At 42.1% G+C, this 24,807-nt stretch overlaps 1 protein-coding gene across 5 annotated transcripts in view; it reads left to right on the top strand.

Moving 5' to 3' along the window:
- The window catches only part of LOC112646323 (radial spoke head 10 homolog B), a 59,023-nt gene extending 34,860 nt beyond the window's left edge, over positions 1–24,163 (top strand). For all 5 annotated transcript variants that reach the window (XM_049111150.1, XM_049111149.1, XM_025426223.3 and 2 more), the window contains 6 exons: positions 686–793; positions 4,743–4,883; positions 7,123–7,245; positions 8,779–8,872; positions 22,438–22,636; positions 23,881–24,163. In XM_049111150.1, the coding sequence (XP_048967107.1) occupies positions 686–793; positions 4,743–4,883; positions 7,123–7,245; positions 8,779–8,872; positions 22,438–22,636; positions 23,881–24,055 (840 nt within the window). In that variant the 3' untranslated portion in view covers positions 24,056–24,163. The remainder of the gene's footprint in view (positions 1–685; positions 794–4,742; positions 4,884–7,122; positions 7,246–8,778; positions 8,873–22,437; positions 22,637–23,880) is intronic.
- Positions 24,164–24,807: the final 644 nt, after the last annotated feature.

Raw genomic sequence — 24,807 nt, 5'->3', positions numbered from 1 at the left:
CAAATGCTCTCTGGTTCAGTATCTCCGAGAGCAAACCTCCTGTTTGCAGTGTTGATGCGGACAGGGTCTACACCTGGACTTTCAGGGAGTCTTCTTGTGTCCAGCCTGGCCTGCAGCATTACTTCCAGCGGGGTCTCCTTCCTGAGTGCCCACAGCACCCTGATTCTGTGGCCCCCAGTGCACCATCTCCCTACTTGTACAGCTGGGCCAATAACTCACATCTGGATCATCTACTTTTCCAACCCCTCGGCCCTTTGTTTATGCCTCTAAAGACACTTTTCTTTTTGGAGGGATTAGGGAAGGTCTAGAGAGGTAAATACCAATGTTAATCTAGAATGCTTTTCAAGAGGATCAGTTTCAAAGATACGCATTTCTAGAACATCTCCTTAAAGTGTCATATGGGGGATCCCTGGGTGGCGCAGTGGTTTAGCGCCTGCCTTTGGCCCAGGGCGCGATCCTGGAGACCCGGGATCGAATCCCACGTCGGGCTCCCGGTGCATGGAGCATGCTTCTCCCTCTGCCTGTGTCTCTGCCCCTCTCTCTCTCTCTCTCTCTGTGACTATCATTAAAAAATAAAATAAAATAAAAAAAAATAAAGTGTCATATGGATATAAATTGACACTAAAAATATGTAGCTATTTGTAATTACAGGCCATTGTGGTTTAATTGGTTGATTCTTTTGCAGGACTTTAAAATGATAAATAAAGAATTAACAGCAACCAAATTCGTGGAGGTCATCGCAGAGGATAATCCTTTCATACATGACGGTGTTGACAGCAACTTTGAACTTGAGGTTTGTAAAGAGGTGTCACAAATAGTGCAGATATGGTTGAGGCTGTCCTGCCTTGGATACAAATAAGAACCAAGATTTGACTGAAAAGCATTCTAACCCCATACATAAATATGTGAATGTCCATATGCATGTGTGTGTATACATACATGTGTGTATAGCTGTGTGTATCTATATAGCTGTATCTCCTTGATTGTTAGAAAACTAGAGTTAATATAACAAAGAATATTTCAGATGTCAAGAAGTAGTGAATGAAGTCAAAAGGATATGAAACTACAGTGGATCCTTGAATAACACAAGTTAGGGACACTGACACCCCTATGCAGTCAGAAATTCAGGTATAACTTTGATTCCCTCAATGCTTCACTACCAATAGCCTGCTGTTGCCTGGAAGCCTTACAGATAACATTAACAGGCAATCAACATATATTTTGTATTACATACTGTATTTTTTTTTAAGATTTGTATTTATTTATTCATGAGAGACATAGAGAGAAAGGCAGAGACATAAGCAGAGGGAGAAGCAGACTCTGCACAAGGAGCCTGATGTGGGATTGGATCCCAGAACCCTGGGATCACAACCTGAGCCCAAGGCAGACATGCAAGCCCTGAGCCACCCAGGTGGCTTTATATACTGTATTCTTACAATAAATAAGCTAGAGGGAAAAAAATTAAAATTATAAGGAAGAGAAAAGACATTTGCAGCACTTGTATGCATAGAAAAAAATCTGCGTATCGGTGGCCCCACACACTTCACATTTGTGTTGTTCAAGGGTCATCTGTATGATGCTATTTCTTGGATAATTTAGCAATTTAATACACGTGTGTGTTTTTCTGGGAGATGAGTCCTATAACCTGTCAAAGACACTGATGGATCTCTAGTGACTTAGTCTAAGTGCCTTCAGTTTTCAGCACTCCTTGCAGAAGGGCTTTGGCCAGTTCAGCCTCCCCAGGCTCAGTCTTTTCTTCTATAAACGGAAGTGGTGCAAACCAGTTAATCCTTCCTCCTGATTGCCCCTCGCCCGACCCCTGCCACCAGGAATCTACTCCTTGACCTTGAGCATTTGCCTCTTCTGGACAGGTCCTAAAGGGTGGGATCTGTGTGGCTCCCCCAACTCAGCTAACACCATTTGCGTTCAGGCCACAAGTGACTCTGTGATGACCTACCCCGGGGGGTGTTGCCGTGGCACCTGAAATACCATGTCTCCCACCTCAAACATGTTCTTCCCCACTTTCCCTGGTCTTCCACTTCCCTCACTGCTGGTTCCTTTCCGACTTCTGCCACACTCATCCTGTCCAAGTGCCCCAGACTTAGGCCTGGGTCCTTTTCTCTAGCTACGCCCACCCTTTGTCTCATAATCATTCTGAGGACAAGGCCAGTGTTTGTATCTGTAACCCAAATCATGCGCTCCAGCTCCAGACGGCCTAGCCAGAGTGGTCTCTTGGGCTTCTAACAGCCCAGAGTGTCCCACACCCCAAACTACAGCTGTGACCCTCATCCTCCCCCTGTGTACCCCCTGTGTTGATGGCACTCCACCCTCTAGTTGTCAGGCCCCCTCCCTGTCTCGATGATTCCTCTCATAGGCCACATTCAAATCTTCAGATCTGGGATCCCTGGGTGGCGCAGCGGTTTGGCGCCTGCCTTTGGCCCAGGGCGCGATCCTGGAGACCCAGGATCGAATCCCACATCAGGCTCCCGGTGCATGGAGCCTGCTTCTCCCTCTGCCTGTGTCTCTGCCTCTCTCTCTCTCTCTCTGTGACTATCATAAATAAATAAAAATTTAAAAAAAAAAATCTTCAGATCTTTTTGGCTCCACTTTCAAGTATATCCAGGATGTGGCACCTCCCACCACCCGCACTGCTTCCACCCTGGCCGAGCTACCCACTGTCACCTAGAAAGCCGCTCACTAATCTTCCTGATTCACCTCTTATCCTCCCACTGCCCAGGGCAGCAGCCAGGTCACTCCCCTGCTCACACCGTCCAGCTTCCCATCTCACTTGGAGTAAAGGCCCTCAAGACACTGATGGTGCCACCTTGCTGAGTCCTTGTCTGACCACTGAGTCATACTTGCCTCCAAGCTGTTCCTGCGACACACCCATCGTGCTCCTACCTCAGAACATTTAAACTTGCTGTGCCCCACCCCGCCATTTTTCTGGGGGCTTAAATAACAGAAATGTAGTGCCAGTAGTCACTGAGTTAAGGTAGAGCTGGTTCCTTCTGGGGCTGTAGGAAAGGCTGTGCTCTGGGCCTCTCCCCTTGGCTTGTTAGGTGGCCATCTCCCCAGGTCTCTTCATATTATCTTCCCGCCATGGGTCTGTCTCTGTGTCCACATTTCCCTCTTATAAGGACAGTGGCCATGTTGGATCAGGGCCCACCCTAATGATCTCATTTTAACTTGATCTCTAAAAATATTATCCCTAAATAAGGTCATATCTGAGGTGCTGGGGGTTAGGACTCCAACTTTTTTGGGAGACATAATTCAGTCCATAACAGTCTTCCCTTTGCTCTCTCACCCCCCATTCATGTCCTCCTTAAGTGTAAAATATATTCATCCCATCCAGTATCTCCCAAGGACTTTGTCATTCCAGTGTCTACACTGGGTGAGCTCCCCACCTGCCACTGTGCTGCTTCCACCTCACGATACTTGTGAGTTCCCTTTAGATCTTATCCAAACTGTAAGAATAACTCCATTTTGAACAAAAACTTTAGGCTGCTTTTCTCAAGCTGACAGGCAAAATCATAAGCCAGGATACACAGAGTAGGCTAGAGCTATTAATTGTAGGCACTGTTTCTATCCGTCTGATGTTTACAGAACACCCACAGTGCGAGGTGGGGTGCTGTGTCTTCAAAATTTGCTCTCTGCTAGGAGAGGAAGATGTAGGACTGACATGAGCAGAACACCTAGTAAGAAAGCAAGATTCTTCTTGTTGTGGGTCACGCTTACAAAGTGGATGTTTGGTATCACCTCAAGGCCAGTGACAATGGGTGCCTGTGTAGGGGCAGGGACCCACTGGCCTGTGCTTTTACTTAAGATAACAGCTACAAATACCAGCCACTAATGATTCAACAAGTGGGATGACAGGCACTTCACACCAGGATCTCATCTGATCCTCATGACAAAGTATATGGTACTGACGCATCTTACAGATGGAGAAATTGATGCTCAGCGTGGTTCAATTCAGCAAATAGCAAAGTCTTTGGGAGGTGGGGTTTGGCATAATGGTAAGACAGTTTATGAGCTTGGTGGGTAGTGAGTGAGAGTTAGGTGGGGTCACAGGAAGAGTCAAATTTGGGGATAAGAAACTAAAAGTGTCCTGCCCTTGAGCTAAGCAAATGTCTCATTTACCAGCCATCTTTGGACAGGTGTCAACCAACTGTTAGCCTAGAGGACACTGAGGTTTCAGGGATGCTAAGCAGATCCCTGGCAGCAGGCAGGGGCTGGCCTGGCACCATCGGTCAAATGAGCAAGCCTGTTCCAGCTCAGACTCACAGGGCTCTGGGTTCAGGACCAAGAGACAGGTGAATGATCAAAGTCCAAGCAAGCTGTCCCTGCTGCAGGTGCTGCTCGGGTGGAGGCAGGCCCATGGTCAGGTGTGCACACAGCCGGGAGGGGCATGGCTGCCAAGTGGGTAACACCTGCACTTGTCACTTCAGATGCCACTGGTCTAAGTAGCTTAAGAAAAAAGGAAACCCTTTCTAAAATGTCCTCAATTAATTAATATAAAATAAACGTTTCCATCAAAATAGAAAATGGCTTATAAGTCTAATAATCGAATGCACATAATCTTTTAAATATTGTAGTTCTTATTTCAAAGAGGCATGCACCCATGATAGGTGGGTGTTGAATGAGGTGGCACCTCTGGAGAAAGAAGCCAACACCCAGGTGACTCACTTGTCCACCTCAGAGTATGTCAGAATGAATAAGACCCTTTATACTTTCTTATGTTTCAGCTGGTTTTCCTGGAATTCTTTGAAGCTCTCTTAAGCTTTGCACTCATCTCTGTTACTGAACAAATGATTAAAGAATATTTAAATTTTCCAAATGAGGACCTGTCTGGAAACAAACATGGAAGCCCTTATATGATGAATCAGGTAAAGGTGTCTTAGAATCTACAGAGCAAGAAATGGTTTCATTGTGGCATGGTTAAACCAATATCAAAACTATCTTGGGTTTTTGTCACCTTTCAGGAAATAATTTAAGACTTATGAAAAAACTTGAGACTTCCTTTCATATTTTGAAAGAGTATATTGTATTTAATTTAAGTCCTTGGGAGACACCTGGGTGACTCAGTGGTTGAGCGTCTGCTCTCAGCTCAGGTCATGGTCCCAGAATTGAGTCCCAGGTTGGGTTCCCCTCACGGAGCCTGCTTCTCCCTCTGCCTACCTCTCTGCCTGTCTCTTATGAATAAATAAATAGAATCTTTAAAAAAAAAAGTTAGGTCCTTGGTCATGACCTAGGGCGTAAACTCCAAACCACAGTAGCAGAGATATCCTGATGAAGGTCAGAGTGCCAACCAACACATTGGGTGAACAAGAAGGGCTAGAATGAAATGTTTCATTACATGATCTAGAGTTTACCAGAGTGGAGAGCCTGTCCCAGAGTGAAGATGTTAAGAAACAGCTCCTGAGTGTGCATGAGATGTTAGATGGGTCCCTTAGGATGTGGCCGGCTCATAGGACAGGCCTGCTGGACTCAAGGCCCACTGCCAGACCTTGGTGGAGTAGGGGCAGTGTCAGCCACTCTGTTGAAGGATCCAGCTGCTGGGGCAAATTGATACCAAGTAGACGTGGGTGAGGCTGTCAGGTTAAATAGGCTTAGAGGATTTCTGAGTTTTGAGCCATTCATTTGGAGCCACAGGGAGTCTTGGGGGCCAATGGAACTCTTCAGACCTGCGCACACAAGCACATTATTTATTGTGTAAAGAGCGACTCTTTCTTTTTTAAAAATTTTTATTTATTTATGATAGTCACACACACAGAGAGAGAGAGAGAGAGAGGCAGAGACACAGGCAGAGGGAGAAGCAGGCTCCATGCACCGGGAGCCCGACGTGGGATTTAATCCCGGGTCTCCAAGATCGCGCCCTGGGCCAAAGGCAGGTGCTAAACTGCTGCGCCACCCAGGGATCCCAAGAGCGACTCTTTCCACAATTCTCTGATGTGTCTCAGACTCTTTGTGTGCTGAGAGAGCTCTATGTTCAACTTTACCTCACAGTCTACCCAATAACCAGATAGGCCTCTTCTAGATTGAGGATATGACTGATGGCTTTTCTGGATCACTGGGGGCCTTATCATGGGCCGTGGTCTGGGGCTTGGCTCTGAGGGAAATGAATGTCTGCCTTGAATTCATCCGTGATTTCATAGATGGCATCACATGGATTCTAATAACCGAGTGTGAACACTGGTCTAGGCGGTCATCCTCAGAAATCACTGGACCATGTGCACTTCAGTTTTTTAATATGTCATTCCAAATGTCCAACAAGGTAAATCCTATTATATCCATACAATAGAGTATGACTCAGCAATGAAAGAACTCATGATATAGGACAAGGATGAATTAAAATAATTATGCAGGGTGAAAGGAGTCAGACAAAAAAAGTACAATTATATAAAATTCTAGAGAGTGCGAAGTAATCTGTAGTGACAGCAGATCAGTGGTTGCCCGAGAATGAGGGAAAAGGGGGGATTCCCAAGAGGCACAGGAAGCTTGGGGGTGATGGATATGTTCACTGTCTTGACTGAGGTGATTGTCTCTCAGGTATAGACATGTCAAAAATCATCCAATAGTAAGTATACTTTATGTGTAGCTTAATTGTAAATTATACTTCATTAAAATCGTGTGTGGGGGCACCTGGGTGGCTAAGTAGGTTAAATGTCCGCCTTTGACTCAGGTCATGATCTCCGGGTCCTGGGATGGAGCTCTGCATTAGGCTCCCTGCTCAGTGGGGAGTCTGCTTCTCCTTCTCCTTCTGCCCTTCCACCCTGGCTTGTGCTTTCTCTTTCTCATAAATAAATAAAATATTTATTTTTTAACTAATTAGTCATTAAGATTTACTTATTTTAGAACCACCCAGGTGCCCCAATAAATATATATTTTTAAAGATTTTATTTATTTGTTCATGAGAGACACAGGCAGAGGGAGAAGCAGGCTCCATGCAAGGAGCCCGATGCGGAACTCGATCCCGGGACTCAGGGATCACGCCCTGAGCCAAAGGCAGATGCTCAACCGCTGAGCCACACAGGCATCCCTGTGTGGCTTTTAAATCTTTTTTAAAAATCGTGTTTGTGTCTCCATGGAAACCCCAAATCCTCTTATGTGTTTGTCCTTGCTCAGAACATCCAGAACAGGAGTTCAAGTGTAGGAACAAGCCAGGAATCAGATCTGGAGGATGGCAGCACCAAGTCATCTTCAAGCAAGCTGGGACTCATGCTTGATCTTAGCAAAATGAGATCAGAGGTTTGCATGTACAACTATAACCACATAACAACAGTTACCTGGTTGCAGTATTAACGAGTTTTGCTCACCTACTGTGTGATGAACACGCTTCTATGTGCTAGTGACCTGCAGTGAAGCAAAAACCTGTCCTCTCGTGGACTTCACATTCCAGTAGGAGAGGGAGACAAGTGAACAGTAATAATAGCTAACTAAGACTCCTGGGGTGTTTACCAGGTGCCATGCACTTCTCAGGAGGAGCTCATTTGACACCCCAAACCAAATCGGGTTCCGTTCCCATCTCTAGGAGGGAGTTGAGGCATGGAAAGGTTAGGTAACCTGCCCATAGTCATGGATCCAGTAACTAGTGGAGCCAGGGGGTCTATATGCAGGCAGTCTGACTCCAGAATTTGCACCCATTACCACAATGCTACACCTCCTCACATTTACGAGGTACAAGTGATAAGGTAAAAAACAAGGCAGGCTGTGGAGTGACAGGGTGAAGTGGTGACAGGTCTTCTGATGAAGTGACATTTGAGCACATGTGAAGGAAGTGGGGAAGCAACCATGGGATTATCTGGAGGAAGAGTATTCTGTGGATGAGAGAAAAGGGGGGAATCCCAAGAGGCACAGGAAACTTGGGGTGATGGAAATGTTCACTTTCTCGACCGAGGTGATTGTTTCACAGGTGTAGACAAGGTGTAGACATGTCAAAAGTCATGGGCATGAGGGTGTATTTGAGTTGTTGAAAGAAAAGTGGATCAGCAGGTGCAGCCACACCAGAGTGGCAGGGCACAGGAATTCAGTGGGGCAGCTGGGCCAGACCAGGAGGGTGCCCAGCCATGGTGCGGGCCTGGCTTTCCTTCTCAGTGAGGCGGGAGGGCCCCAGAGCAGAGATCAGTAGGCTCCCTATAGCTTCACTGTTGACAAACTAGTAAGGAAGATCTTGGAATTATGTGCAGGCTTGTCAGAGGCTGCGGAGTTTGAGAGAGAAAGAGAAGGCCAAGATGATTCAAAGCCTTCTGGTCTGAATGACTGGAAGACACAGTTGTCATTTGCCGTGAGGGAAGGCTGGAGTGGGGGGGATGGAAGTTTGGGGGCAGAATTAGGGAGCTGGTTTTAGACACGTTAGGCTTAAAGTAACTGATCAGACACACCCAGGGGGGCACAGATGGAGACACGAGCCTGGGGTTGAGATCTAGTTGGAAGCAAAAATGTGGATGTGAACAGATTATATCTGGAAATTAATGCCATTAATATTGGGACGTATACACAGTTAACTCTATGCACTAAACACTTTCCAACATCCCAGGGAAGACTTTCAAATCTTTGGTTTCTTGGGAGGAAGGTTTTAGTGGATATAATAACTGTTTTAATTTCCTTAATTGTACAAATAGCAATATTTTATGCAGGTTAAAAATAGTCAAAGATAGTCTCTTTAGCTTAAAGAGAATGGCCTTGTTAATAATTTTCTAATTATTTGTAATGCAGAAAATTAGTTTTAATCCACACTGATGCAGAAATCATATTTTGCTTTATGATTTTTTTATGTAAAAGCCCAAGATCAAGAAGTCTCTAAGTAATGAAAGAATTTCCAAAATGAACTTTAAATCTCCAGGAAAAGGGCTAACCTTTCTTTTGTCTCAAAATGGTGAGTATTTGAATTACTGAATTCTAATGTTTGCATACTGTTGCTTAGAAATGATATAATTCTTATAAAAATGTACAACTGTCTTTTAAAAATATAATTAGGCTGGTAGCGCTACTTCCAATCCTGCCACCCACTTGACAGAGTGAGTTCACTTTCAAGGCATGATCTTGCTGAGGTTTTTTTGTTTTTGTATTTTGTTTCTAGTTCTGTTGAGATGTAAGTAACTTACAGACTGTCGCAGGTATACAGCATAATGATTTGACATATGTATGTTGTGAAATGATCACCACAGTAGGTTTTGTTAATACCCATCATCTCATATAGATAACCAAAAAAAATTTTTTTTTCCTTGTGATAAGAACTCTTAGGATCTACTCTTAACAATTTTCTTCTGTATCACAACTATAGTTGTCATGCTGTAGATTACATCCCTAGTACTTATTTATCTTACAGCTGGAAGCTTATACCACCTTCTTCCAATCCCTCTTGCCCCCAACCGTGGCCTCTGGTAACCACAAATCTGGTCTCTTTTTCTGAGCTTTTATTTTATTATTTTTTAATTTTTATGTATGAGTAAGATCATACAGTGTTTGTCTTTCTCTGGCTGGCTGATTTCACTTAGCATAATGCCTATAAGGCCCATCCATGTTGTCACAAATGGCAGGGTTTCCTCCTTTTTAGCAGATGAATAGAATTCCATTGTATATATACCACAACTTCATCTATCTATCTGTTGGACACTTTAGTTATTTCCATGACTTGATTATTATGGATGCAGACTTCTCTTCCATGTAGTGTTTTTGTTTCCTTTGGATATATTCCCAGGACTAGAATTGCTGGGTTATATGGTACTTCTATTTTGAATTTTCTGAGTACCCTCCATTCTGTTTTCCAGAGTGAATGCACCAATTTACAATCCCTCCAACAGGGCACAAGGGCTCCTCTTTCTCCACAGCCCCGCCAACATTTGTTATCTCTTGTCTTTTCAATGGTTGACATTCTGACAGGTGTGAGGTGATCTCTCATTGTGGTTTGATTTGCATTTCCCTGATGATAAGTGATGTTGAGCACTTTTTTTCCCATGTACTGGTTGGCCACTTGTATATCTTCTTTGGAAAAATGTCTATTCAGATGCTTTGCTTATTTTTAATTAAATTTTTTCTGTTGAGTTGTAGAGTCCTTTAAATATTTTGAATTTGAAGCCCTTATCAGATATATGGTTTGCAAATATTTTTTCCTGCTCTACAGGTTGTCATTTCATTTTGTTCATTTCTTTTGCTTAATTTGATGTCATTCCACTTGTCTATTTCTGATCATGTTGCTTATTCTTTAGGCATCATAACCAAAAAAATCCTTGTCAAAATCCATGTCAAGGAGATTTTTCTCCCGTTTTCTTTTAGCAGTTTTATGGTTTCTAATTTTACATTTAAATTCTTAAACAATTTTGAAATAATTAATATAAATGGTGTAAGGCAGGGATTTAGTTTCATTTTTTTGTATGTGAATGTCCAATTTTCCCAACACCACTTATTGAAGAGACGATCTTCCCTCCATTGAACATTCCTGGCTTCCTTGTCAAGTACTGACTATACACATGGGTTTATTTCTGGGCTCTGATTCTGTTATATTGGTCTTGGCCAGTATCATACTGTTAGGTTTACTATACTGTGTAGTGTAGCTTCAAATCAGGAAGTATGATGCCTCCTGCTTAGTTCTTTCTCAGGAATGCTTTGGTTATTTGGGGTCTTTTGTGGTTTCATGTAAATTTTAGAGCTGTAAATTTTCTACCTATTAAAAATGCCATTGGAATCTTGATAGGGATTGCAATGAATCTATAAATGGCTCTTGGTGGTATTGACATCCTAACAATATTAATTTTTCCAGGTCATGAATGTGGGCTACCTTTCCATTTATTTTTGTCTTCTTTAATTTCCTTCATCAGTCTTGATGTACTCAGAGTAGAGATCTTTTTCCGTCTTGGCTAAATTTCTTCCTAAGTATTTTATTGTTTTGATAGTGTTGCAAATGGGATCATTTTCTTTAATTCTTTTCCTGATAATTCATTGTTAGTGTATGGAAACACTATTGATTTCTGCATGTTAATTTTATATTCTGCAACTTTCTGATTCATTGATTAGACCTATCCATTTTTTTGGTGGAATATTCAGGATTTCCTACATATAAAATCATGTCATCTGCAAATAGAGACAATTTTACCTCTTCCTTTCCAATTATGATATTTTAAATTTCTTTTTCTTGCCTAATTGCTCTGGCTAGGACCTTCCAGTACTATGTTGAATAAGAGTGGTGAGAGTGGCATCCTTCTCTTGTTCCTGATCATAAAGGAAAAAATTTCAGTCTTTCACTACTGAGTATGATGTAAGCTGAGGGCTTGTAATAGATAGTATGTATGTATGTATGTATTTGATTTTATCTATTTGAGAGAGAGAGCACAAGCGGGGGGCGGGGGGCAGAGGGAGAGGGAGAAGCAGACTTTCCACTGACTGGGAAGCCTGATACGGGGTTTAATTCCAGGACCTGAGATCATGACCTGAGCCACCCAGGAACCACATACATAGCCTTTATTATGTTGAGGTACATTCCTTCTGTACCTAATTTAAGGGTTTTTTTAAGATTTTATATATTTCACAGAGAGCACAAGTTGGGGGGAGGGGCAGAGGGAGAGGGAGAAGCAGGCTCCCTCCTGAGTAGGGAGCCTGACATGGGGGTTGATCCTGAGATCACAACCTGAGCTGAAGGTAGATGCTTAATTGACTGAACCTCCCAGGCACCCTTTGTTAAGGGTTTTTATCATAAATAGACATTGACTTTTGTCAAATGCTTTTTCTGTGTTTATGAAGATGATCATATAATTTTTTATTTCATTCATATGAAATATGCATATGTTGGACCATCCTTGTACCCCAGGGGTAAATCCCAGTTGACCATGGTGAATGATCCTTTTAATATGCTAAACTCAGTTTTCTAGTATTTTATTGAATATTTTTGTTCCAGGGATATTGGCCTGTAGTTTTCTTTACTGGTCCTTTAGTGGTCTTTTCTGGCTTTGGCATCAGGGTAATGTTGACCTTGTAAAATGAAAATTTGGTAGTGTTCCCTCCTCTTCAGTTTTTGGGAAGAGTTTGAGAAGGATTGGCATTAATTTTTTTCAAATGTTTGGCAAAGTTCAACAGTGAAACTATCTGGTCTTGGGCTTTTCTTTGCTGGGAGATTTTTGGTTACTAATTCAATCTTACTAGTAATTGGTCCAATCATATTTTCCATTTCTTCTTCATTCAGTCTTGGTAGGTTGTATAGTCCTAAGAATTTCTCCCTTTCTTCTAGGTTATTATCCAGTTTGTTGGTGTATAATTGTTCCTAATAGCCTCTTAGGAAACTTATTACAATTAATACCACAGAAATATATTTGTTTTCATTTACAATTTTGTTGATTTGGGTCCTCTCTCTTTTTTACTTGGTTAGTCTAGCTAAAAGTTTGTCAATTTTGTTTAAGAGTTGGTTTTTTGAAAAAACAATTTTGGTAATATTTCTATTTTCCTGTTCTCTATTTTGTGTATTTCTGCTCTAATCTTTAGGATTTGCCTCCTTCTGCTACTTTTGGATCTAGTTTCTTTTTCTAGTTCCCCATGGCAGAGTTAGGTTAGTTTAATCGAGTTCTTTCTTGTTTCTTAATGTAGGTGTTTCTTGATATGAACTTCTTTGAACTACATTCACTACATCTGTAAATTTTTGTATATTGTGTTTCTATTTTCATTAGTCTCAAGATACTTTTAAACTTCCCCTTTAATTTCTTCTTTGACCCACTGGTTATTAGGGAGAGTGTTAACTTCCATGTGTTTGTGAATTTTCCAGGTTTTCTCCTGTTACTAATTTCTAGTTTTATACCATTGTGGTCAGAGAAGATACTTGATAGGATTTCAGTCTTCTTGAATTTGCTAAGACTTGCTTTGTGGTCTAACACATATTCTATACTAGGAAATGTTCCATGTTTGCTTGATTAGAATGTGTATTCTGTTGTCAGAATGTTCTGTATATGTCTGTTAGGTCCTCCATTTGGTCTACAGCATTGATCACATCTGCTGTTTCCTTATTGATTATCTGTCTGGATGACCTATCTGTTGTTGAGAGTAGGGTATTAAAGTCTCCAACTTTATTGTATTGCTTTTTTTCTCCTTTTGCTCTGTTAGTTTTTGCTTTATTTATTTAGGTACCATGAAGTTGGGTGCATAAATACAATTGTATCTTCCTGATGGATGATTTATCATTATATAATGACCTTGCCTGTCTCTTTTTACTATTTTTAAAGTCTATGTTGTCTGATATAAGTATAGTTACCTCTGCCTTTTTTTTTTTTCTTGATTACCATTTGGTTGAAATGTCTTTTCCACCACTTCACTCAGTCTGTGTGCCTTGAAGACTAACATGAGTTCTTGGATGCAGCTTATTGTTGGATCTTGTCTGTTTATCCATTCAGCTATTCAATGCCTTTGACTGGAGATTTAATCTATTTACACTGAGTAATTATTGATAGGTAAGGGCTTACTACTGCTCTTTTATTAATTGCTTTCTGATTGTTTCATAGAGCTACTGTTGTATTTTTATCCTGCTGTGGTTTCTTTTTTTCGTGTTTTGATGTCTTTGGTATCAGTATGCTCTAACTCTTTAATATCATATTTTTTTTGTGTGTTATCAGTATAGATTTTTTCCCTTGTGGTAATTACCATAAGGCTTATATAAAATGTCTTAAAATTGGAACACCCTATTTTAAACTGATAACTTCATTAGAATTCCTAAATTTTATACTTCTCCCCCTCACGTTTTAGGTTACTGATGTTACAATTTACATACATACATACATACATTTATTTATGTATTTATGGTTTTATTTATTTATTCATGAGAGACACAGAGAGAGGGAGAAGCAGGCTCCATGCAGGGAGCCTGATGCGGGACTCGATCCTGGGACTCAAAGCTCATGCCCTGGACCGAAGGCAGGTGCTAAACCACCTGAGCCACCGAGGGATCCCTATTTACATATATTTAGATTATGTAGCTAATAACAGATTATTGTACTTAGTTACTTTTATTATGTTTTTAAACTTTTGAACTAGAGTTGTAAGTGAATTAGGCACCACCATTACGATATTACAGAATCTATGTATTTACTATTACTAGTGGGTTTTATACTACCTTCTTATGTTTTTATGATGTTAATTAGTATCCTTTGACTTCTACTTAAAGCGCCCTCTTAAGCATTTCCTAAAAGGCAGGTTTAGCAGTGATGAGCTCCCTCTTTTATTTGTTCGGAAAAGTCTCTCTCCTTCATTTCTGAAGGACAGCTTTGCTGGGTAGAGTTCTTGATTGATTCAATATTTGAATAGTTCATTTCATTCTCTCTTGGCCTAAAAAGTTTGTTGATAAACCAGTCAGTAGTCACATAGGTGTTCCCTTATATGTAACTTATTTTCAAAATTCTTTAATTTTGATGATTATAATGTGCTTCAGTGTAGCTCTCTTTGGGCTCAACCTATTTGAGGTCTTTATGGCTTCATGGATCTGGATGTCCTTTTCTCTTCTTAGGCTTGGGAAGTTTTTAGCCACTATTTATTGCTTTAAATATACTTTATAGGGCATCCCCGGTGGCTTAGTGGTTTAGCACCGCCTTTGGCCCGGGGCATGATCCTGGGAACCTGGGATGGAGTCCCATGTCGGGCTCCCTGCATGGAGCCTGCTTCTCCCTCTGCCTGTGTCTCTGCCCCCCCCCCCCCTCTCTCTCTCTCTGTTTCTCATGAATAAATAAATAAAATGTTTTTTTTAAAGGAGGATTTCCTTACAATAAATAAATAAACTTTATATCCCTTTCTCTTCTTCTTCTGGAATTTCCATAATGAGAATATTGTTTCTTTTAATTGTGTTCCATAAATGCCATAGGCTTTCTTCACCTTTTTTTCTCTTTGCTCCTCCGACTGGGTAACTTCAAATGCCCTATCTTCTGGGTCTCTGATTCTTTCTTCTGCATGATCCACTCTGACTTTAAAGCTTACAATTAAATTCTTCAATTTGGTTATTTTTCAGCTCTAGGATTTCGGTTTTGGTATTTTTGATGGCCTCTTTGTTGAACTTGTTTTGTTCTTGCATTGTTTTCCTAATTTTGTATAATTGTATATTCTTGTAGTTCACTAAACTTCAAGAGGATTGTTCTGAATTCTTCAGCAGTTTATAGATCTCCATTTCTTTAGGGTCACTTATTACAGCTTTATGAGTTTCCTTTGGTGGTGTCATGTTTACTTGTTTTTCATAATTCTTGATTCCTTACTTTGGTATCTATGCATTTGAGCAAGGGGTATCGATTTCAGATTTTACAGGCTTGCATTAGCAGAGACAGTTGCTCACCAATAAGCTCAATTTGGGTTTTTGGATGTGTCTGCTGGTACTTTTTTGGGCAAGGGGGCTTGTTATCAGTTCTATTTCATGGCAAGGCCACTGTGTGAGCTCTGAGGTTGACAGGAGAAAGGTGCTGCTGGCTGACAACTGTTTTTAGGTAGGACTGGTGGCTTGGTTCCTTACACAAGTGAGGCTACAGGGTCAGCTTCATGGTTGCCTTGGTGTTCTGGTCAGGCTTACTAGATAGTTGGGGTTGGGTAGTATTCTCAGCTGTATGCAAGTCTATGAATTAGCTTCCCTACTCTAATAGGGCAGCAGGACAGGGTCCTTGGATGGCATGTCTTATTGTTGGGATTCCTGAATCAGACAATTTTGTGAAATAATTCCCTGGCCAGACAGGTTACTGGTTTTGCTCTGCAGACAGGGAAAATTCTAGGCTGTGCTCTCTGTTCAAGTGCAGGGCTGTTGGGTGGGATAAAGACTATCCAACAATGAGGCATGGTGGAAGGGGTGGGGAGTAGTGTTATGAATTAGTTTCTTTGGCTGAGTGGAGAGGGAAAAGCCTTATCTTGAGGTGGATAAGGCTTTTTGTTTGTAGTCTTGACTCAAGCCAACCCATGCCCCCATGTTTCCTGGTTAAACAAGGCCACTGGCTTTGCTCTGCAGGCTTTCAGCTCCGCATACCAGACTGCTCAAGTGTTGTAGGACTACATAGGTTCCAGGTGTTCTGGCCAGGCTTCTGGCTGAGCAGGGCTGGGAGCTTTCCTTAGCACTGGGTGGGGCTATAAATCAGCTACTCTGCTTGGGCAGAGCAGTGGAACCCTCCACACATGGCACTGGCTGCCATATTTTCTGTTAAGTGTTGAATTATACAGTTTGCAGGTGTTCTTGTCTTTCTGTTCAGATGCTGTAAGTCAGGCTATGACTCAGCTCTCCTGCCAGGGAAGCAGGGCTGACCAGGTTCCAGGGCTGGCACAGCTCCTCATTTGAGGATATGAATCAGGCTGATCTGTACCCTGTGGAGTTTCCTGGTCAGATTTCACCACCAACTTGGTACTGTAGGTGTGCAACAATGCTGTTTGCGGGCTGCCACTTGGGTGCTGCAGGTAGGAACTCAGTCTGCCAAGATCTCAGTGCAGTGACTGTTGCAAGACCCCCGGCCCCCCCACTTTTGTTACAATCAAATTCCTAGTGGTTGAGTCCTCAGATTCCCTAGCGGTTCCCATGGGGTAAGACTGGAGGGACCTGTAATGCTGAGGGAACTGGATGTCTACCCTAGTCTCTCTTTCCCCACTGGAGGAACCACAGGCTCAGGGGTGGCCTCACTGTGGTGCTGTGCCAGCCTGAGGGTTGAGGGGGTGGTGTGGGCAGCATTTAACTGCTACTCTTACCCTTCCAGTGCTGCTTTGTTCTCTGTGGTGCAGGGGGGCTTCAGCTTCACCCCTGCATTCTAGGATTCTCCCAGTGGTGTCTTGTTCTGGTTCTTCTTTTGAAGGGGGAGTGAAGTCAGGTGATGACCTATGTCACCATCTTGGTGATGCCACTTCTCCTGGAGTTGACTTTTGAAAGCATGATCCTACCAAGTTGAATCAGTCAGGACAGTGCCCCTCTGGTGTGGGGCCTGCATGTCCATCTCTCCAGCCTGACACTGTTGACTATATCCTTACACAGCCGACTTGTATCTCTCAGGAGTTTCACTCACTTTTTTAAAAAAATTGAAGTATAATTAACATACAGTGTTGTATTAGTTTCATATTACAGATGATTCAACAATTTTACACATTACTCTATGATTTTCAAGATAAGTGTACTCTTAAACCCTCTTTTAAAATTTCACCCATCCCTCCCATTCACCTCTCTGGCAACCACCAGACTTTGTCTCTTTTTTTTTTTTATCCATATTTAAGACTTTGTCTCTTTTCTTCTTGTTTATTCATTTGTTTTGTTTCTTAAATTCTACATGAGTGAAATCCTATGGTATTTGTCTCTCTTACTTCACCTAACATTATACCCTCTAGGTCCATCCATGTTGCAAATAGCAAGATCTCATTTTTTATGCCTGAGTAATATTCCATCATATGCATATATGTGTATAAATAGGTATAAATATGTACATAGTAAGTGTGTACATATACACACACACACCTTCATCTATGGATAGACACCTGAGTTGCTTCCATGTTTGGCTCTTGTAAATAATGGTACAATAAACATAGGGGTGCATATCCCTTTTCAAAATAGTGGTTTCATTTTCTTTAGATAAATACCCAGTAATGGAACTACTGGATCATATGGTAATTTTAATTTTTTGAGGAACCTCCGTTCCATTTTCCACAGTGGCTGCACCAATTTTCATTCCCACCAACAATACACAAGGGTTCTTTTTCTTCCATATCCTTCCCAACACTTGTTATTTCTTGTGTTTTTGATTTGAGCCATTCTGATAGGTGTAGGTGATATCTCACTGTGGTTTTGATTTGTGTTTCCAATGATGAATGTTCATCTTTTCATGTGTCTGTTGCCTATCTGAATGTCTTTGGAAAAATGTGTATTCAGGTCCCCTATCCATTTATTTTTTTCCCTGTCCATTTATTAATAGGATTATTTGATTTTGGTATTAAGGGATTAATACCCAAAGTATATGAAGAATTTATCAGATATTATCATTTCCAAACATCTTTTCCTATTCTGTAGGTTGCCTTTTTGTCTTGCTGATGGTTTTCTTCACTGTGCAAAGGCTTTTGATTTTGATGTAGTCCCCATAGTTTATTTTTGCTTTTGTTCACCTCAGGAGACACATTTAGAAAAATGTCACTAGGACTGATGTCAGAGAAATTACTACCTATGTTTTCTTCTAGGAGTTTTCTGGGGGAGGTCTTTAATCCATTTCATTTTTGTGTAAGATGGTTTTTAAAGATGCTCAAGTACCTCATATTCCTTCTAATATTATCCCCCTCCCTGGTAAAAATCCCCCTAGCATTCTATCTGCTGCTTCTACTTCCCCAACTCTCAGATCATTACTCAGCCCTGTCTACACTGGCTTCCAGCTTCATCCCTCTCCTTTTGCTGGAGTCATCTAATGCCACTGGGGTCTTCCTATTTTAAAAAGGGCCAGCTGTATTCAGTTAAACAGCAAACCATCATACAACCACTTGGGACATTAAAAGCACTAAAACCAAAACAACAAAAATCCCCACCAAATAGGAGGTCCTCTATTCTAACTAATCCTTAGAGAAAAATAAAATTACATTTCTGAGGATACTTAGAAAACGGAAAAAACAGAAACACTCCCTATGAGATATAGTCAAAACTATAACCTAAGAAAATGGATAGTGTTAAATGTTTTCACCATTAAACAGGAAACATGGTAACTTCAACATTTGGCCAAAAAAAGGGTAGAAGGGAGGAGTAATGAAATATAAGGACAGCAGGAGGAGGCATGAACAAAAATATAAACTCCTAAATTATGCATAAAACAAAAATACTAAAATTACTAAAATTGATCATTCTGAAAGCTGGTTTTTTATGTGAGAAGACACCCCCAACCTAGTACAGTCAGGATGAAAGTGATAGAACACATATCATCTCTCTTGGAAGGAAAAAGTACCCACCAATGAGAGTCTTAAAAAAAGATTTTTGTTTATTCATGAGAGACAGAGAGAGGCAGAGACACAGGCAGAGAGAGAAGCAGGCTCCCTGTGAGGAGCTGATACAGGACTTGATCCCAGGACCCTGGGATCACAACCTGAGCCAAAGGCAGATTCTCAACCACTAAGCCACCCAGGTGTCCCAAGATTTTTTTTTAAGTGTAGTAAAAGGATGCTATACATCTCCAAGCTAATACATGTGAAAAATTTGAAATTCTTTTCTAGGAAGATAATAACAAAAATTGACTCAGGAAAATACAAAAAAAAGAACCCTGAATAATCATGGGGGGAAAACCATAAAAAAAGTTACTCTCCTATATTTAATTTTAGGAGCAAAAAAACTTAAGACAGTACCAATATAAGAATTGTTCTTACATTCTTATTTTTAAAACTCTAAAGCTTATGCTAAAAACCTTTCAATTCATTTAACAGAATCAGTATAACCAAGACTGGTTTGAAAATGTGACTCAAAAAACCCCCAAACCAAAACCAAACCAGACCCCTGTTTCTCCACTGGGAAAGAGGCAGGGGTGGGTACATAAAACCTACATGAGTGGGAAGATCCCTGCTGAATTCCCGGAGTCTAAAACATGCTAAATTAATGAAACCTAAACAATATTAATTCAAAAGTTCCTGTCTTTTAATCCACAGAGTGTTTTTTCTGCTCCATCCATTTCTGTGGTTGATGCTCTACTGGATTTTCATCTCACGTTCCTCTGTTCCACAATTTGTTTGGTTCTTTGTGATTTCCATCTCCTTGTGATAAGCTCCTTCTATTTGTACATTGTTTTCCTGATTTCATGGAATTTTCTTCCTGGGTGTGCTTCTACCTCCCTGAGCATCCTTCAAATGGCTATTTTGAACGTTCAGTCGGGTCCATTGCAAACCTCCATGGATAACTTTGGGGCTGGTTGCTAGAAGATTATTGTGCTCTTGCAGTGGTCACATTTCTTAGAGGGTTTGTGTTCTTTAAGGCCTTGTGTTGCTGTCGTTTTATCTGAAACCTCCACTAATAAAACTTTCCTTTGGCCTTGCTAGGGATTCGGAAGCTTTCTCAGACCACCCAAGGCCACACCTGCTCAATATTTCTTAGTCCCTCTTACAGCAGAATTCTTAAGCCCACATGCCTTCTCTCCATCCCACAGCATATCAGGTCGTGTGCTGGCAGCCTCCTTCTTGCTTTCCCGAGATGGTGCTAAAACTCAAGTTGGTGGTCTCTCCCTGGCCCACATTCTGTGAGCGCTCACTCCCCCCACCTTATGTGGTGAGGTGCATGGGGTGCTGGGGGCTCCTGTGGGCCAGCTGGCACCAATGGCCTAGTTTCTCTCTTCGTGCATTTGCTCTTCTTGGACATTTCAAATAAATGGAATCATATGTCTATTGCATCTGTCATCTTATTCACTTGTAATTACTTGGGGATTCATTCATGCTGTAACATCTCAGCATTGTGTCCCTTTGATCAGTTGAGTAGTGTTCCATTGTACGAATAAACCACGTTTTCTGTCTTCATCTAGCTGGACTGTTGCCACTTTGGGCTATCATGAATAGTGAAAATTGGTGTGTAAGGCATGGTGGACATATTTTAACTTTTCTTGGGTAGATATCCAGTGGCGGAATTGTTCTGTCATATGCTAAGTCTATGCTTAGTGCTTAAAATAGCCAGGCTGTTTTCCTAATTGGCCATGCCATTTTATCTGCCATCAGTAATATAGGAGGTGGTCTGGTTTCTCCTTGTCTTCTCCCAACACTTAGTGTGTGTTTAAAATTTCTTTTTATTGGGTTGTCTCATTGAGCTATTTATGTAATCTGGATACAAGTCATCCTTTATCTGATATGTTTGGCAGATATTCTCTCCTGGTGTGTGGCCATTTATTTTGTAATTATTTGCTTTGGCAAACATGACTTGGGGGGAAACCACAAGCATATCACTGTTTACTTGTATTAAATCATCTAGCCTTCACACCACCTCTGTGAGGTGTCCTCCATGGTTCCCTTTTTGCAGATGAGGAAGCTAAGGCACAAATATTCACTTGCAGTTTACACAGTTAATACGTGGCATAGCTGAGCCTTGACTCTAACTTGTTTGGCTCACATCTATGCTCTGGACTCCTGCACTATGATACTTCCGAAGCCTCTGCTTCGGAAGTATCAAGAATAAAAGCAGCAGCAGCAGCAGCAGCAGCAGCAGCAGCAGCAGCAGCAGCAGAGACTGTGCATGCTCCTTGACATGGTTCCCAGAGCCTGGAAGAGGGTCAACACAATCCCAGGGAGGTGTTCTTCATCAGTTACCTCCAGGCACAATATTCTCCCAAGCCTGGGCCCGCTCCAGGTTATATGGATGTTCTAGAACCTAGGAACTCATGTGTAAAGTGCAGATGAAGGTTTCTCTCAGTGTTTATAAAATCTGGTACTGGCACCAAGGCCCTATTAGTGTTCCACTATGCTTGCCACAGTGGCTCCTGAGATGGGAAGTTGGACTGCTCGCAGAACCCACCATTCCATTGTCCCTGTCCCCACCCTCTTTACCCATCCCTGCCCTCACACAGCCGGAGTAGCCCATGCTAGAGACACAGTCTAAAAATACTTGCTGTCTTGAGAGATCCCAGAGCTTATTGATATTACCGAACCATCCAAAGCATTCTTTTCCCAGAATTAAACACATTCCAAAGTGTGTATCTTTTGGCCTTTGTAGATGTGAAGCAACTCTTACCAAGTCAGTGGTTCTACCGACCTTCTTATTTATTTGAGAGTTAAAAATCCTCTTTCATGCCATGCCTGGATAGCTCAGTTGGTTGAACATCCAACTCTTGATTTGGGCTCAGGGTGTGATCTCAGAGTGGTAGGATCGAGCCCGTCTGGCTCTGTGTTCAGTGCAGTCTGCTTGAGAGTCCCTCTCTCTCTGCCCTTCCCCTGCTCACATTCTCTAAATAAATAAAATCTTTTTAAAAATCCTATTTTCTTAACTGCCTTTGAAAACTGCAAAAGCCAAGGTCCCCTCCCACATAAAACATGAAAAATGTAAATTTTCTAGTTTAAATTCAATTCATAGTTTTAATTTTAGAAAACAAGAATACTGGGATCCCTGGGTGGCGCAGCGGTTTGGTGCCTGCCTTTGGCCCAGGGCGCGATCCTGGAGATCCGGGATCGAATCCCACATCAGGCTCCCGGTACATGGAGCCTGCTTCTCCCTCTGCCTCTCTCTCTCTCTCTCTGTGACTATCATAAATAAATAAAAATGTAAAAAAAAAAAAACAAGAAAACAAGAATACTTACACCATTTAGAAAAAAAATACCAGGAGACTCAGAACATCAATAATCATAGCTCTGGGTCTACTGACCAGGTACCTGCCTTGTTCCAGGTAGTCAGTGAAGCACTCTGTGGTTACCTTAGCCCTCCCAAGCTTGAGGGGAAGCATAGCATCATCCCATCTTCCAGGAGAGGAGGATGCTTAGTCATTGTAGAAAGTTGCAGAACTGGAATTGTATTCAGGCTCACTTTAAACTTTCTTCCAGAGAGAAAAGAAAAATCCAAGGATGAACCAAAAGAAAACCTTGCTGTGTGGATCATGAGTATGTATATCTTTTTTGTGAACATACTGTTCCATGCACACAAACACGAAGAAACCCTCAAGGAGAAAATAAGGGAGGACAGGCTGCATTACATGGCCACGGCTCACCAGAGGAAACTCGAAAATGATGAGCTGGAAGCAAGGTAACTTCACAGAACTTCTCTGCTCCTGTCCTCCATGATCTTTCCTTCCCATCTCTGTGGCTGTGGACCAAATGCTTTCATTAAAAATGTACGACTTCCTCAGAGATGCAGCTCCTCTGGTGGTACCGAGAACCTGGAACTGCCAGAAGGATCCTGCCTGTGGCCACCGGTTCTCTCAGGTGGTGAGGATGCCTGGGCCCCAAGGCTCACACAGACTCAAGTCCACATCGTGGCTGAGAGGCCACAGAGCTAGGCTGCTAGGTTCAGATCCCAGTCCCACCCCTTGGTGGCCTTGGATAAAATCCACTCACCATGCCTCGGTTTCCCCATCTGTAAGATAATCCCCCATTGGGCTGTTGTGAGGACTGAGTGAGCTGATGTAAAATATCTACAACAGTGCCTGGCATGTGGTGAGACCCCAGTACCTGCTGCTCACCTACCTTTCTAGAAACATGGTAGAGAACTGTGCAGTCATGTCTGTCCAGAGTGCTAGAGCCTGCTCTTTGCAAAGCACACCTCAAGCCCATTGGTCTGTTGAAGAAAGCAGTAAAATATACTTACAGGGGCACCTGGGTGGCTCAACTGGTTAAGCATCTGGCCTAGGCTCAAGTCTTGATCTTAGGGTCTTGGGATCCAGTCCTGAATTGGGTTCCCTGGTCAGCAAGGAGTCTGCTTCTCCCTCTCCCTTTGCCTCCCCATCCCTGCTCATGTGCTCGCTCTCTCTCAAATAACATCTTTTAAAAAAATCCTATACTTACGGGCAAAGATCACAAGAGTATTTTTTTTTTAAAGATTTATTTATTTATTTATTCATGATAGACCTAGAGAGAGACAGAGACACAGGCAGAGGGAGAAGCAGGCTCCATGCAGGGAGCCCGACGCGGGACTCGATCCCGGGTCTCCTGGATCACGCCCTGAGCTGAAGGCAGGCACTCAACCGCTGAGCCACCCAGGGATCCCCACACAAGAGTATTTTAAAAGGCCACTTACTAGCTGCTTTGGTTGCTATAAAGGAAAATGTTCCAAAATCACCTTAGATACATGGAAATTTTATTCTGGAGTGTCTATATATGGTATTACTTTTTATTTCAGGCCAAGTGAGGACAATTTACAGTTTGGCTTACAAAAACTAGTTGAAATCTAGGTGTGGCCAATTTGGTGTAAACAAAATACAGCATAAAATCTGGTTTTGAAATTGTGAAGTAAAAACAAAGCTGTCTTCCCCTGTTTGCTTCTTGTGTTAGGCTGAACAGCTTGAAAGAGGAAGAGGCCAAAAGAGCAGACTGTGAGATCGACATCACCGTGATCAAGGAACCAGTGGATGCTCCATCCTCAAGTTTCACACCCAGTCCCCCTAAGGAGGACACCATAGTGCCCCCATCCAGCAAGCCCGTCACAAGTAAGAAAAAGAAAAAGTAGAGGCTACTGCATTTGTACACAAGCTCCAGGAACAAGCCGATGTAAAAGGAACTGACAAGTGAAGTACTGTAACACATTTCCTGACCAATAAAACTGCGTTTTACTTCTTGTCTTAGTGTTTTTGAAATACCCCTGCCTGGGCCACTGCATTTCATGTTTCTTATGTGGTTGAAACAGAGCTGAATGAATATACACACCTGGATATTAAATGCGTGCACCTTCCATATATATATATTTTTTAAATCAAAGGACAGTATGAGTGATGAAGTTTAGAATCTGACAAAACTCATCACAGGATAGCTGGCAGGGGACAGACTAATTAAAACATTTCTTCAGGGCCCCCGCCTGAGCCTGGACCACCTCCTTGCCCCTGTCAGTGCCCTGTATCCAAATCTTACGTGTCCTCACGTGCTGCCTCTTATCCAGTTCCTACCCCATTGCTCCCCTATCAGCTCCCCAGCACTGCAAATGCAGCTCCACCACAGGCCAAGGTGGAAAGGCTGAAGAATGCATGTGCAGCCAGAGGTGAAGTGAAACTTTAAATCTGTGTTAGGAAACGTTATGCTGATCTGTGTTAAATTTAAGGGTAAGCACCAAAAGCATACAATCTATAGCTCCCAAAGAAGCAAAAGGAAGGAAACGGGGTCCACAATGCTGGGAAAGGAAAACGAAGGAAAAAGCTGGAAACCGAAATCACAGAAGATAGTGGGGAAAGTGCCGATGTGGCACACAGCTGGGAGTGGGTTCAAACC

The sequence above is a fragment of the Canis lupus genome, chromosome 6 (assembly GCF_003254725.2).
Source record: "Canis lupus dingo isolate Sandy chromosome 6, ASM325472v2, whole genome shotgun sequence".
NCBI classification, from domain to species: Eukaryota; Metazoa; Chordata; class Mammalia; order Carnivora; family Canidae; genus Canis; species Canis lupus.
Note: the sequence above shows the minus strand (reverse complement) of the source record. Positions and strands in the feature narration are given on the sequence as shown.